Raw genomic sequence first — 16,677 nt, forward strand, 5'->3', positions numbered from 1 at the left:
GTAGTCTTGGCTTGATCATTCAAATTTATTAAGAAATTGGAACCAATAAAAGGCAATAAAAATACAGTATGAAGACTGATAATTAATTTATACAATAGAGAAGCACACAATAGTATCAATTAACATAATCAATACTACTACAAAGTAGGGCTGGGCGATAATTCAATATGATCGTTTATCGTCTTTCAGTGGAATCCTATAAGATATTTTAATATTGTGGCACACATTTCTGCTGTCTAAATTGTTGACAAGCAGATTTGACTTAAAACTCAAAATGAGGTATGGTAGGAATATTATTTGAAAAATGTGTTTTGTTTGACATCACACCAAACATTCAGTTCAGTGAGATGAAACATGAATTTGATTGTGATTTTGCATACGTGAACCATATGATATTGATATTGAGAAAATAATACCATGATTATCATGGTATTGATTTCAACCATATGGTGGTATTGTTAAAGCCATTTAAAAGCAGTCCACAGATTTCAGGAGTGGTGCATCTGAGTGGGAGTCCGACACCATGTAGGGGAACTGGGAGAAGCCAGGGAGTTTGTTACAGGCTGCACCTAAAGAAGAAAAATAACATTTGACTCCTATATGAGTCAGCTGGAGAACCAAAATACATCATTCCCTTCTCATTAAGTCTCTAATTACGCCTGGTATGAAAATGTGATCTGTATCCGGATAATGATCAGTATGGTCTCTTCCATTACAACTGGTATTTAGCCTATGAGTTTGTGGGTTTTGTCTGTATTGTATTCTCATTTTTGCATTGGGGAGGTGTTCAGTAACAGTCATGATACTGAACAGCCTGAATTTACTTTTATTTGAGGGCCTTTTTTTTGCAACCGCTCATCTGAGGCAACACAAACGGCGAAGGATGTTTTTTGCTGCAGCGGTGTTTGCAGACTTTGCAGCTGCTGTGGCTGCTGCTCCAGCTGCTGTGGATGAAGGGAATGAGCGATGACTGCCAGACAGACGGCCATCATGATCGAGTGCGTCGGCGAGGCTGAGTAGACGACAAACTTAATAGTGAGATATGACGTTTCTCCTCAGGGGCGCTACTTGCTCACACATGCAAATGCACTGTAGAGATGGCATCTACACCTGGCTGAGACCTCATGGCACTTTACACCTTGCAATAACATGCATTTTTCCTTATCCAGAAACGTATCAATCGATATCCGTTATTTAACCAGGTAAAAGCACAGATCGCATTTTAATACCACGGTGTAAATGGGGTCTAATAGTCTTAGGATTTTGGTCATCAAGTTGATAAGTTTAGCTTTTACTGGCTTCAAACCTTTGGCCCTGTGGCTCCAGACCTTTGTTTAATTTTTCATAAACATACATACATAATCTCAGCATCTTTGGCAGAAAATGCACAGTTTGTATTTGTGAATCCAAAACACTCACCATAATGGCCTGTTGTGTTTGCGCAGATGACAGCTCCAAAGAAAAATGGGTAATGCCTCTTGATTCTGAAAATGGCCGTCTTGCAGGCTGCCGAGGGATCTGCCCCGGCCCTCATCAGCTCCACAGCCAAGTAACTGTTGGCAGGATGACATGCAGAACATGAGCCTCAAGTCAAAGGCCACCAACCAAGATGAAGACAGACAATGGGGATGTGCTTACACGTCAGGGCAATAAACACTGATTAAATATGATAGAACATGGCATTATTCACAGCCCCACTCCAGGGTTCACAAGCATGTCCGGAAAGATATGAGTGACTTCCCGGGTCTTGTCAAGTATGCAAAGTCAGGAAATGGTGAGAAATTGTAGCGATTCACTAGCCTGGCTCCAGACCTTCGAAGCCACGCCCACGCCACAGTTGTGGATTTGACTGCTCTTGAAGAAGAAATGAGTAATAAGCTAATAATAATAATAAGTAAGCTAGCAATTCACCATCACCACAATGCAAATTGCTTGCTCCTCACAGACACTGTATGTGCCATTAACTCCATTAGCCTAAGGTCAGACATGAAATGGTGAGTGACAAATCTGCAGTGTTTAAAAATTGAGTTCTGGAAAAGTCGGATTTTAAAATGGAAAATGTGTAGGAACCCTGTTCCTCGGTTAATACTTCTAACAGGAGATTATCTTTAAGGGACGGTTCGGGATCTGCAGGATAACGTTTTCTCACTGGTCACTAGAGCTGATTTAATTTTTTATTATTTAATTTTTTTTTTTTTTGTATTTAACAAAATCACTTTTATTTAAGTTTCCAATATGTTTCAGCACTACTGCTCATGCCAACGAACATGGCCCATGTATTTCTGAAATGGCCCATCGCTAGTCTGTTGCTACTATGGGGTGACAGTAGCACTTCCAGGGCAGGCGTGTAGGCCCATGAGGTCAGGTCATTAGTTCAAATCCCTGGATTGGTGGGGAAACTCTTGAGCAGGGAGAGTGAACTCGTCTCTGTCAACAACTACTAACAAGGTCCCCTTGAGAAAACTGAACTCCCAATTGCTCCAGTGAAGCTATTCCACAAAACCCCAGTAGGAACAGTCAGCCCCCAGGTGTGATAGCGTGTAATTTGTATGAATGTGTGCAGGAGAGAGATGGAGAGTGTGTCTGCTCAGCAAACTATCCTGGACAAATAAATTTGGAGACTGCCACATTTCCCCCAAGCCTGGAAACAAACCGAAGCTTTAGTGCGATCTAAAGTCTTGTGTGGAATGTACAAATGACATTTTGGGGGACGATAATCATACGTCCTCTCAGTATAATGGCACTGCTACGCTCGCATCTAGAGGCTCACAGCAGAAATAGGCTGCTTCAAAACACAGGTATCGCAGATGTCAATATTTTCTGCAGCTTTAAGCATAATAATAAAGGTGCCTCTGTCAAGCAAAAGCCCTAGTATTATATGATTATTAATATTAAGGGTGGGGCAAAGTGTGGGGTGAGATGCACCCTGGTTAGGGTGCAGGGAGGAATACAGTACATTTACTACCCAGCCAAAGCATCTGGCTGTGGAATTTCTAATGCACCATTGTTATGAGTTCAGGTTGATGAATAGCCAAGATAGGAAACCATCCTCATACAAATATTATTACAACACCTATCTTCACCAGTGTCTTCCATGCCTAGACAATGTGTGAACACACACATTGTTTTGGTGTGGAAGACATTTTTGAACTCACAATATTCTGGATATACTCTGCTGAATAAAACGGGTGTGCAAGGAATTACAATACGATTGATGAAAAATATGTTTGTGTTTTTGCCAGTTGAATTGAAATCTTATATTGTTAGCTTTGTGTTGCATTGAGCTGTTGGAATCTATTAAATCCCCAGTGAATGATTTTAAAAATAAAAATAAGCACTTTTCCACATTCTTGAAAACGAAGCTTTTGGCAAATCCGCGGGTTTTGTCCAATAGTAAGGTGAATATGAGAAATGGACAGCAGCCAGCAACCTGGGGGCATGAGCTCTCTACAGTGAAGTAATGACATTTTCAACACAACCAATCGCCATGATGGCAAAAATGAAGAAAACAAGGCCCAGGTTGAGAATAAGCTCAAACTGCTTCTTGAAGCTCTTTCATCGTGATGGTACCTGGGCAGGAAACGCATCATGATGTCCCCATCACCAGTAGCCGCGGCAGCGCCGGCTGAGCTGTCTGCATACGCCCCTGCTCCAGCAAGAGGAGAGTCCCCAACACGACTGCAGGACGGGAACACAACCCCCCCCAAAAATAAATAAATAAAATAAAGAGACTAAATTAAACAAAAAATAAACGTACAATAAGTTACAACGAAGAGATGCTGATTCTTCAGTTAGCCAAGTTTCTGAAAGAGCTAAATCTTTTGTGCTTTAAACACTGCTGTCCCCTTATCCATTAGGCTCCCTACAAAGCTCCCATATTTTTTGACTCATTAAAAACAGTGTTGTCACAAACTGTGACAGCTGCTTGTTTTGTGAATGAAATCGACGTGACGTACTTACTACTTACCCTGGAACTTTATGATTGGCTCCATTGGTTGATGTACCTGCTGCCACATGACCATCTTCATCCATAGCAATCATTCCTGGTGCAACGACAATTTACAAACTAATGAGTATAACGTGAATGTCCTTAACCAAAACGCTGAATCCCTGTCTTCTCGATGGGTGCTGTTCTGTTCCGTCGATGACCCTGTGCACGCGAAAAGAGAATTTCCATATGGGGAGTATTTAAAGGAACACTCCGCCCATTTTCAACCAGCTTTGTATCATTAGAACATCAGTAGTATATCAGAAAACTAAACGGTTTTGAAGTCTGTCATTTAATTTGACAGTTATTGAGTGTTAAAGTGTTGACCAGTGACATCACTGGTCCACACTAACTCAAATGAATAACTCATTAACTCAAATCAACTCTCAATAACTCAAACTAGATGAATGATGAATAGTTTGACAGTTATTGACAGTTGATTTGAGTTAATGAGTTATTAATTTGAGTTAGTGTGGACCAGTGATGTCACTGGTCCACACTTTAACACTCAATAACTGTCAAATTAAATGACAGACTTCAAAACCGTTTACAGTTTTCTGATATACTACTGATGTTCTAATGATACAAAGCTGGTTGAAAATGGGCGGAGTGTTCCTTTAAGGCTCACATTCATGTTTGTCATTTGCTGACATTTTGTTTTATTTGGCAGCAATGCATTTTCATTATTGTCATGTTGCAAGGCCTCGTAACAGCATTTTATTTATGGAGGGAGCAACCTGGTAGTTCAGATTCATCTAACTGCCTGGGATTATACCCCCGCCCTAATCGCTAACCACTAATCCTGTTTCCCACCCGCAGACACGGCCAATTGTGCCTGTACATGTATGGACGCCCCCACCAAGCCAGAGGTAACACGGGGGCTCGAACCTACGACCCTCACGTTGGTAGGCAGGGAATCTACTGCTGCTGCACTATCCGGACGCCTGTGTACAATATTTCTGTTCATTCCTAAAAACCTACCTATGGTGTCATGGGAGTGTATATCGATGCGTGGTGCTCTCCGGCTCGCTGTCAGTGTGGCCCTGGGCTTGTAGGGTCCACAGAACTTGAGAGGATCTGGAAACACGTTCTGTTGACAGCAAGAGAACATCTCAGAATCACTGCTCGCCTGGTGCCATTCTCCTGGGACTTCATTAATGTCACGGCTGAGCACAGCAGCCAAGACAAATGTTGATCTAGAGACAGTCGCATTAATTCTCACGCAATCCGATGAAACGAAAACTATTGTCACCGAGTGCTTTGGCATTTAATGCTGTTGCCACGCAAACACCGCAATAAACGACAGAGGAGGTGGCAGTTTGGATTATGTCAAATACGTATATAGGAAAGCAAAGATGTCCTTTATTCAGATCAAGGGTTTTCAAAGTCTGAGACTGTGGGCCTCCCCCCAGACAAAGCTTGGAAAAAGGCACTCGCTTCGCTCAATTCCTGGATGCCTATGGGATCATGGTTATATTATTTGATCCCATAGACACTCGACAATTGAGTCAAGATAGCCTGATATTGCTGTTTGACTTACTTCAAGACTACACCAAATACATAGAAAACAGGTCTGTCTGAAGGCATCTTTAATCTCTTTGACCAAATCACACACATTCAGGCTATTCTAATGTGATCTCCTTTTGATAACTAATGTAATCTTTTTTCACAGCCTCCCCTGAAACTGTTTGGAGCTCCCCTGGGGAGGCCCGCCTCCCACTTTGAAAACCTCCGATTCAGATGATATTTTTGATGGGCAGGGCATCTCTTAATCTTTGTATAATCTAGTCAAAATCCTGCTTCCAGACTCGTAAAACCATCACAATGGATGTTAAATGCAATGAGTCTTGTGAATGTGGTGGCCAAGTAGTTGGAGAAACCATCTTGTACCTACCTGTATATGTAAATGAGCTGTAATTGAGGGGGGGGGGGATAAAAGGTTTCCCTGTCTCCACCTCAGGCATCTTCTCTGCCCTGTGTGCCTGACTGTGCCACCCTCTACTGTCCCTGCTGGGAGATGTGAAAGGTTCATTCACTCGCCTTTCCCTCCTTTGATGTTAAAGGGAACCGGAATTAAGGTTGAAAAGTTTTTTCTTTCTTTCAATATTTTATTTTCAAATTTTAAGGTTGAAACATTTTAAACTATGAGTTCTAATACAGCAGTCACAAAACCTTGCCTTTTTGTTCAGATATGGCTGAAAGGCCTTTCGAGCAAACCTGACTGAGGCTGTCTGCATTCATTGCATTTCTACAGGGCTTTCATCATTCCATCAATAACAGCAAGTTGGGATCAACACGCCTGTTTTATCAAAGCGTTGGTGCCTTATTCATAAAGTGATGCTTGTTTGATTCTATATCTTATGAATGTGAAGGTAATACCCTTGAATACTTTACCTTCAATTAGAACACGGGTGAAGTTCCTCTCCAGTGACCTCGGCAACAATTTGACATTTAAAAAAACAAAGTCTTTCAGGTGACTAATTGCTTTACAAGGTAAAAGGGGAATAATTACACATCAAAGCAGATATAGCTGGGGAGCTATCAGCCCGCACACTCACCGGATAAATAAAGTTTTAGGTGCAAGGCACAAGAGTTTCAAGTAAGTAGGAGCCAGCACTCAACGATGTCCTTTTGAGGGTTTTTATTCCTACGCGTTTCAGCAGTAGCCTTCGTCAGCGTTGACGAAGGCTACTGCTGAAACGCGTACGTTGCAACAGGAATAAAAGCCCTCAAAAGGACATCGTTGAGTGCTGGCTCCTTCTCTACTACTTACTTGAATAATTACACATTCCTGCTAATTTAAATGGAGCACAGCTGTGAATCTCATTTGATTCTCTCGTTAAGGATGGTGATTGGTGACTGTTGCTCTCATTTTAGTAGAAATGTACATCGATATTGAATCCATATATTGAGACTGACGCTTGGATTCCACTGACAATATCCACGCCGCGTTCTGGTTCCGATCCAGTTTTGTTCCGTCCTCCACTGGCAGCGTCTCAGGAGCAGAGCGTTTTGTCTGGCTGAGTTTTTTTGACTTGCTGATTTGGGCATTTATCCTTGGTTTTTGTGCTTCTTCCAAACTCGACTGTGTAGTTCAATAGTGTCTTTGTTTCTCTGTTTTAATTGTATTTATGAACAGAGTGGCAGAGACACGTTGAGCTGTGTCAGGAGAGCAGAAGAGCGAGACGGCAGGAGAGAGAGAGGGGACAAGAGAGAGATTTCCTGCTTTGTTGTGCTGGTAGCAGACAGTTCAATCTAATAATGAACGACATGGATCAAATATTTGTGGCTGTGTTTTATTACCGTAGTTGTTAAAAACACATTCATCCTCATAATTATTTCGACTAGATATTTTGCGTGCTCATTTCTAGGGTGGAGACGATCTGACGATGCACCACGTGCTTCTGCAGAGAAGGAGTTGTGATCAATGATGATGTCACAATAGAGAGTATGCATGTGATGTCACAGAGGCAGAAGTCACTGTGGGGTCACGCCCACTGAGTCACAGCAAGACTGAGCTTGAATGCAGTAATCAGCCTAGGTAACTGACACCTGCTGCTCAGGGAGGAACTTGACACTCATTTTGACACTCATTCCCGATTGAGGGGGCGTGTTCCAGTGGGTGTGCATAGTGCATACCCTCTATATCCATGACATCATCCGTGGTACTACTATAAGAGGGTGGCGTTTTGAGCATGCTCAATTGATGGATTGTGTTTGTGTGGGTCGCCGCGCTCCCCTGCCGCCCTATTATATTAGTAAGATATTTCACATACAGCGCCAGTAGCAGGAGGAGAACACTTGCATTTCTTCTCCTTCTTGTGATATACTACGATCGCGAGTGTGCACGTGGTGTTTATTTTTTAAATTGACTTCCTGCCCAGCTCGATCTGCTCTGTGCTGCTTGACGCAACTCGAAGCGGCGCGTCTGGTGGGAAACACAAGCATTCACTAGAGTGACCGTAACGCGACCGCAAACTTTCAAGGTGGAATCTGCCTGTGACACTGTACGTCTATTATCTATGATGTCTCGCATGGTCTGCATCATGTGTCAGTATTGTCTGTCAAATTGAAAGGTGTCTATAGTGTACGTCTCTGCACGAACACCATCGAGACAAATCCCCGTGCGTTTATTGTACCTGACAATATAAAGTGATTCTGTGGCAGAGGTAGGACTAAAAGGCTCAAGGACGACTGGTGACAGAAGCTTGCAAACTTGAGTCCCTGTGCTAACTGGGAAAATCCACAACTACTTAAGTCTAGTGTTATTGATTCTTCTCAGGTCTGCAACCGCTCCCAGGCATGAATGTCTGTAATGGTGTAACTGATCAAAACAAAAAAAAACAAAAAAACAGGCATACCTTAGTTCCCGGGATACATAAAGGTTAAATTAAAAATAAATAAATAGAAAATCAATCTGATTCAGTACATTTTTATGAGAGTTTTTATTAACTACCGTACTGTCAATTTCTCCACTTAATATTAATTTTTGATGACGGGTGACTCACCCGGCTGGCTTCCCATAGACCCCTTGAGTGAGATCCCAGGTACAGTATGTCGTTTACAAGAACATAAGCACCTTAGGTGACTGGCGGCACCACTTTGTAATGTTGATTATATTTTTTGTTTTTGTTTTGTTTTTCATTTCTTTCCCCTGTGTCTGAGCCTGTTTGTCTGTTTTGTCTTGTTTGTGTTCTATAAAAATTTAAAATGTGAAAAAAAAAAAAAAAAAAAAAATATATATATATATATATATATATATATATATATATATATATATATATATATATATATATATATATATATATATATATTAATCTTTGATAAGATGCACGCCCGACGCCCGTAGCCACAGAACAAAATAAGTGAAGGGGGAGAAAACACACACACACCTTTCGATAATTCGGTTGGCAGTTGCCCTTCAGCCACTGTGAGAACATGTTCATAGATTTGTTGGTAGTCAGGTCTTCTGCAACGAAGCCCATGTTTTCAGCAAACAGCGAAGCTATAAAGACAGAGAGAATACTAGCAGGTCAATTGACACACTCTAGGTCCATCTTGTTACAGAAGACAGGTTAACCCATTGATACCTGATGCAGCATTTGCGTGTATATCCCTCATTTGTGTGTGTATCCCTTTAAGACCGCGAACCGCGTACACACAAATGCTGCATCAGGTATCAATGGGTTAAGGAGGTGCTCTCATTTCATATAGGCTTGTGAAGGAGGACAGTATTACATTCCTAGGATAAGTTTGTGTTTTGGGTAACACGTTACAACTTATGTGTCTAGTGTTTAATGGTGTTTTTTTCTTTCTGATTTCCCCCCATTTTCTCCACAATTGTACTTGCCCCATTTCCCTCCCGCCTGCTGGCCCGGTCACTGCTCCACCCTCTGACCCCCATCTGGGGAGAGCCGAGACTATAATGGTGTTAATGGCTGTTAATTATTAAGGCTTATTAAGCATTAACTAACCCTTAATTAATGCACCCTTATTGTAAAGAGTTGGGTACCGGTAATTGCTTTATACAGCATGTGTGCACATACATGTTTTATGGCAGTTGGCATCCTTAAATGTTGCATTACCACCACCTGAATTGTATCAGCTTCACAGTGCTAACTACAGTGTCGACTTTCTCAGCTGTTCAGGGGAAAACACTGACATAGCCTTGTTTATTTTTGCTATACGTTTAAATGTAAATATAGGCCTATGCGTGCAATAACGTACTGATAGTCAGCTTACTCTGTAACATGTAGGTAGCTTTTATTAGCCTCTCAAGCTAGCTCCGCACCAGACAACAACGCTTCCTACTACCCAGTGTGTGCACGTCTTTCCGACAGGGTTGGTTGTTATGGCAACTATCAACAACAACAACTACTACTACTAACTACTACAAGACATAAAGACCGAAATAGGCTACGTTGTTACTGTGTCTGTCGGAGACACGGCCTAATGTTAACATTTAATATCAGCCGAATATCAGCCTGCACTCAGCTATGTATACAGGAAGTAAACCGGATATTCAGGTGGGTTGTGACGGTTGTTATTGTTGTCAAGTTAAAACCGTCTATACAAGCAAACTGCTGAACAACAGTGACTTTACAATTGGCACAGTAGTGCTGCTTTAGATTTGGCTGAATAGAAGCAAATGATACTGAGCCATTCCCTTTTTGGTGTCTTATAATTGTCAGATCTCTGCGTTTAAGCTTATTCTGCTGCCGTAGATATTATGTGCCTAAAATGTTTTCCCTCTAATGTGACGAGAGTGTTCTGGTGAAGAGGAGAACTCATTCACATTCAAATGTCAATGTATCCCTTTAAGGTATCCCTTTAACAAGCATGTAATTTGTGATAAGCTGCGACGCCAGCTTGCCGTTTTGAGAAGGATTAGGGCCGGTGTCCACTGGCTGCTGTGTGTGTGTGTGTGTGTGTGTGTGTGTGTGTGTGTTTGTGTGTGTGTGTGTGTGTGTGTGTGTGTGTGTGTGTGGCACTCAGATCGCTGGGTTTTTGGCGATGTAAAGTCAAATCAGGAAACTGAACTCCTGGCACAATAGAAAGGTTAGCCACCTCTACATTTAAAGGCACAGCTGCGCAAAATCTTATTTCATTTCATTCCATTCAGACTTGGAATAATTTGGCTCTATACAACTGGATTTAAAACAGAACTCTAAAAGGAATTGTAAGGTCACTGTTGGTCAGCACTTTGAATTGATGTACAGTATATATTGTGCATATACTGTATCTACGTGTGTTGAAAGAATAATTAGCAACTACAAGCTATTACATTGTTATACATGTGCAGTCGCTTCTTTTCACCTGGCAGCGAGGAGTTTCACTGGCAGGATGTAGGCCGTGGGAGGATCGCCCTATTCCCCCCAGTTCCCCTCCCCCTCGAACAGGCGCCCCGACCGACCAGCGGAGGCACTAGTGCAGCGACCAGGCAGGGGTGGGAGGGTTACTTTAAAAATGTAATCTGATACAATTACTAATTACCTGTTAAAAATTTTAATCAGTAACATAATCCAAGTATCACAATACAATACAATGTAATAATAATAATAATAATGCAATAATAATATTTTAATCTTCCAATTACAGTGCATTGATATTATCTGGTTTCTAGTGATTAATTTTTTGTGGGTGCACTGGTCCTTTTTAAGAGCAAAGCGTTTGTTTTTTTGTTTTTTTGCACCAAACATAAAGTAGACAATATTTACAGTACAGCGCACAGCCACTTGGATAAGTATACAATAAATGTATTTTAAATTGTAATCCTGCTGATAATCCCAATTTGTTACTAAATGTAACTGTAATCTTGATTACTGTACATCTTTTTTTCTCTAAGGGATTACAGTTACCTTTTTTTGTATCCTGATTACAGTTCCCAGATTACATGTAATCAGTCATTTCTCAAGCCTGCGACCAGGACACATTACCCTTCAATCTGGCTTCCCACCCGCAGACACGGCCAATTGTGCCTGTGCTGTAGATAGCATTTCTTTTGAACGAATAACTGATGAAAACACTGGTTCAAAAGAAATGGTAGCCTGGGATCAGATGATGAGTGTGCTGCTTTCCGTTCTCTTTTTTATGGGTTGATCCCCGCCTTCCTTCTTCACGGCTATAAACAGTATTCCTGCCATACCTGACTCGCCCACTAGGAGTGTGTGATCGGTGCGCTCCATCACAGCTCTCGCTACTCCAATGGCGTTCTTGATTCTTCTCAGGTCTGCAACTGCACCCACCTCCATCTTATCACTGCTCACAGAAAACACACGGAATGAATACATCTGCCGAGTTCCCCAAACACTATTAGCAAGGAGAAGTGTGTCATCTATAACTACGACCTTTAACGTTTTATATCTGTGACAGGAAGTGCAATAACATCAATAGAGCTTGTCTCCTCCTACACAAGTCTGCTATATCACTTTTGTAGCTCAAGAAATCTAAGTTTGCGTCGGCTAGCAGTGACAGTTTTATATTTATAGTCAACTTGATGGAATAACTGGCGTGGAATGGAGTTTAGATCAACTGTGAATCTTCCTGGAAAAAGATGAAAGCAATCAACATCTAGCATAGGCTTTAGGCGTGTCTAATGGCTTATTTTCAGAGAATAGAACAGGATCTGACTAATACACTTTGATATCCTATTCAACAGATGTCTTGTAAAAAAAATCCTTTTCAACTGTGTAGAAATGTATTTGACCATTGTGCAGCACGTGTTATGACCAGCTCTGATTTAGCATCAATATGTGAATTAGCCAGTTGTCCAGAGTTATCTAGGATTCTATCCAAGTACCAAGTATATTGATATGAACTGTGACGTATCGAATCAGACGGGCATAATGGAAACAACTCATTTCAATACACTTTCCTCAATATCATAACAGAGGTTTATCCACTCACATGAGGTGGGAATGATTTGTTCCCTCTCTTTGTGATAAAGAATTTATGATAAATAGCCATGGAAGTCTGTTATTGCTTGCCCACAATAAATAAGATATTTTTTCTTAAACCGTGTGTGCCGGGACATCTGTCACCTACTAGTCTGTTACATGGTGACATAGCATAAATACTATTTCCATTTTTCCTCTGGATGTATTTTCAGACACAGTTACAGCTCATTCTTAAGGAATGGAAGTCCCCCTCTTCACCCTCTTTCCAATTGTGGTTGATGGACATGCTCTCTGTTATACGGATGGAGAGACTCAGGTTCCCTGAGAACCAACTCACTTAGAAAATGTCTAACTATATGGGACCCGTTTTTAGCCTGCCTCGATGAGGTTAGGGGTGACGGGGTGACTCGCCCGGCTGGTTTCCTATAGACCCCTTGCAGGAGATCCCAAGTACATCGCCTGCAAGCACATAAGCACCTTACGTGGCTGGTAGCACCATTGTAATGTTGAATGTTCATTATGTTGTATGTTTCTTTTTTTCTTGTGTCTGAGCCTGTCTGTTTTGTTTTGTTCTATAGAAAAATTAAAACAAAATATTGAAAGAAAAAAGAAAAGAAAAAAGAGTGAATCACTTGGTGATTCAAATCATCAGATTGTCTGTGCGATTGTGTCCTATGCAGCGTCGCTATGACCAGGTGTGGGGGGGCGGGCACATTGAAGGGGTACTATCTCTGCAGTGGAAAACCAAGCGGTACTACTAAAAGTGAGTCGAGCCGGTACCATGCGGCCGCAATGACTGCGGCTTTATTGCATTCTGTATCTTTACTATATTTCCTGTTCTGCTGGTGGCAACAGCCCAGTTTATTTGGATGGCGGACAGACAACACTCCCTTCCATCCAGCTCATGCACATGTGTTTTGGATGAGGCTTACCCATCCATGATCATGGCATCCAGTGTGCTTTCTCCAGCCTCGTCTGGATTTCCGCCATAGCCCACGCTGCCATCGCACTGGTCCGCCTGACAGCGGGCGCAGCCTTTCTCCACCGCATCCAACACCGAGCCGCCTGACTGCAGGACACTCCATGCTGCGGTGGACAACATAAGACAACGCACTGAAACACATGCTGTACATACACTGAGGAGCCAGACACACTGAAACACATGCTGTACATACACTGATGAGCCAGACATGAAAAAGTACTGAGCAACATTCCTACATGTGAGCGTGAATGGGTGAATGTCAATGTAGACATACTGTAAACGCACTGAGTGGTCGTCAGACTTGCAAAAAGCACTACTGTAGATAAATCCAGGCATATTTACCATTTCTTCAAAGACGAGGAGGGACGCTAAAGTGGATCAAAATGGGAGGGAATCGTAAAAGAGCTGTAGTAGAGGAGAGCAGCAACGATTTATTGTTTGTTTACAATAAATACTGTTATTTGGAATAAATTTGCCTCCTGCGTGAACTGTGCATAGCTGAATAGACTGTATTTTAACGTCGGTCATATGGTGGTACTTGGAGAGCCAACTACTTTCTCAGGTGGTACTTGGTGTAAAAAGGTTGGGAACCACTGCGAATATACATTTGTAACTTCAAAGCGATCGCATACTGTAATTTCCTGTAAAGTATCCTTTTAAATTCTGTTAGAATAAGTAGTGTATGTATGGAAATGCATCATGCTGTACTGCAACACACTAAGACAAGCCACATGCCAATCAAAAGAGATTTCTCACAGTGAATAATAAATTAAAACTCAGAGTGTGTGCCAACTAACATTTGGTCACAGATCCCTTCAGTGTACAGAGGGATCAAACTACCAACTGGTGGCAACCACATTCTCAGATCTATTTTAGTGTGTGGTGCTGAGACAATTAGTCACTTAATTAATTGATTAGTCGATGAACAGAAAATAAATTCAGATTATAATAGCCTAGTCCAGTCTAGTCTTGGTTATTTATATAACTCTTTATTACAAGCAAATCTCAAAGGGCTTTACATACCATACATACATCTTTTTGATAAGCGTTTGATTGTTGTTTTAGGCATTTATTAAGACATCATTTTGGGCTCTGATGAGCATTTGTCATTATTTGTGACATATTATAGACTAAATGATTAATCGATCAATTAAAAAATAATCACTGGATTAATCAATTATAGAAATGAAAATTATTGTCCGTTGCAGGCAGTCCTGTTGAGCTGAGTAAGCTTCTATTCTCAGCAGGCAACTACTGAAAACGACATCCACTTCAACTATAAATCAGTTGTTTATTCTTGGAAATCAACCTCAGCATCTCTATCATTTTCACTTGGAATATGAATTATGCCTCTCACAAGAGATTAGTTTGTTGTCAGCTCAGCTCAGCTCAGCAGCTGCTTGTACTGTACAGCCCCAGAGGAAGAAACGCATTTGGATAGACTGACCAATATAAGTAGCTCACTACTTTTTAAATAGCTATATCCACAAATAACAGGCTACTTTTTAATTGTAATGCCTGCGTCAGGGAAAAGCTGTGATATAAGTTTAATGAAAGCTTCTGCATGAATCAGACAATGAGATGTATGACCGCTGTAATAAATCAGTCATTGCTTCAGCCTGCCTTATGCATTAACCTCTTGTAAACATGGAGAGTGATCTGACATTAGAATGCACTACAGTACATTAGCCTAACAGTTCACTAATTACCTCACCTTCAACCAGAGAGGAGGGTGAAATCAGCTGATTATATTAAATACTGTACAGTCAATGGATGTGGTACATGATTGGAACCCTATAGTTATTCCATTCATAGTTCCACACATTGTTCATGTTAACTATGGGCCTACCTGCAGCCGTTGCATCCTTGAATGGCCACGTATTGATAACGAGAGGTAACGATGCATGTCCAAAGGCGAATAGCAACATAAGTAACGTTAGTGGTGTACGCATTGTCCTGGGATGCTGCTGGAACAACATTACAGGGCTGTAAATAGTTGTGTCGCTTTCATCGCTCTTTTCCACGCCACTTGAGCACCTATAAAGTCTGCCAATAGAGTAGGCTATTAATAAATGCAAAAATAATTCACTGTAGAGAAATGCTGTGTAGTTTCATGAGCGTTGAGGTTGACTTGAAGCAGATTTAAACTTCCTTGTTGTGGGTCTGTCACATGCTCAGTGGGCGGGCTCCTCATTAAAGGGACAGTACGTCAAATACCAATCGCAGATAAATGTAAGAATAAAATCTGTGGTGTTTCTTATTATTATGGCACCCTGGATCTTTGATAACTAAATTTAATCAATGCAAAAGTTACATAGGAAGCTTTTCCACTTTTTTCCGCTCCCCCAAGTGGCGGCAGCAGCTGTTCATTTGTGCAAACTGTGGGTGGGCAATTCTGAATTTTCTATAACATACTGTCCTGTAATCAACAATATATGAGTGCTACACATGGACTGTATAAATAAGGTGCTACACAAATTTCACAAACAGTAGTAATTACTGGAGGGTACCAGCAGGCGGCGCCTAGGCGCTAAGAGGGATATTGTGGGTCGCACTGCTTCCGCCCTTCAGACAAAAATACACTTTGATCTGGGAAAGCAGCATCATTTATTCTTTCCACACCATATCCCCCTTTTACAGGTATTTATCCCTCATGGTAACGTTTGATATTGTCTAGTATGTTGTGTGAATGTATGTATGCCCTCGGAAAACTGTTTGGGTTTGTAGTGTGACATGTCCATGCATTGTTAAGGAATGCAGTTCATTACCTGACGAGGAGCGAAGCTAATGTAGCTAAGCTAATTAGCCACCAGCCGTCTGGTGCAGTGTTAGAACCGTGTGCAAAGCTAACTTTAGCAGCTCATGTGGTCTGGAGAAGTAGTGCCTTGTGGCCATGTACACATGTTTAGTTACTGGTGTTTTATTGTATGAGTGAGTTTATATTAATAAGTTACTGGTTTACCTGTACATTCCAATAGTAATAGTTTAGTATGGTCTATTGATGTAGCCACAGTATATTTATTTTTGTTATATTGTATTCAGTAACTTAGTAATAATATCCACTGTGACATCTGCATGTGCAGTACATGGTATGTTTCTGTGACTAAGACAAAAATACACTTTGATCTGGGAAAGCAGCGCCATCTATTCTTTCCACACCATATCCCCCTTTTACAGGGCTTTACATGAGCAATTGTGATGTCACCAGTGATGTCACTCAAGCAATTATGTCATCAGTGATGTCACGTCGTGCGAATTTGCGAAAATCGCACCTGCATGGATGACATTTAACCTGCATCATCTCCTATCTG

General features: G+C 41.3%; 1 protein-coding gene across 1 annotated transcript; it reads right to left on the reverse strand.

Annotated features, from left to right (window-relative positions):
* Nucleotides 1–55: 55 nt before the first annotated feature.
* Nucleotides 56–15,478, reverse strand: aga (aspartylglucosaminidase). The gene is made up of 9 exons (XM_083651502.1): nt 15,216–15,478; nt 13,317–13,470; nt 11,634–11,746; nt 8,881–8,993; nt 4,970–5,078; nt 3,968–4,043; nt 3,571–3,678; nt 1,420–1,553; nt 56–569 (listed from the first exon to the last, which is right to left on the reverse strand). The coding sequence occupies exons 1-9, from the start codon at nt 15,343–15,345 to the stop codon at nt 469–471; spliced, it is 1,038 nt and encodes a 345-aa protein (XP_083507628.1). The 5' UTR covers nt 15,346–15,478; the 3' UTR covers nt 56–468.
* Between the last annotated feature and the right edge of the window lie 1,199 nt (nt 15,479–16,677).

This window comes from Poromitra crassiceps, assembly GCF_964638095.1.
Source record: "Poromitra crassiceps genome assembly, chromosome: 15".
Lineage (NCBI taxonomy): Eukaryota > Metazoa > Chordata > Actinopteri > Beryciformes > Melamphaidae > Poromitra > Poromitra crassiceps.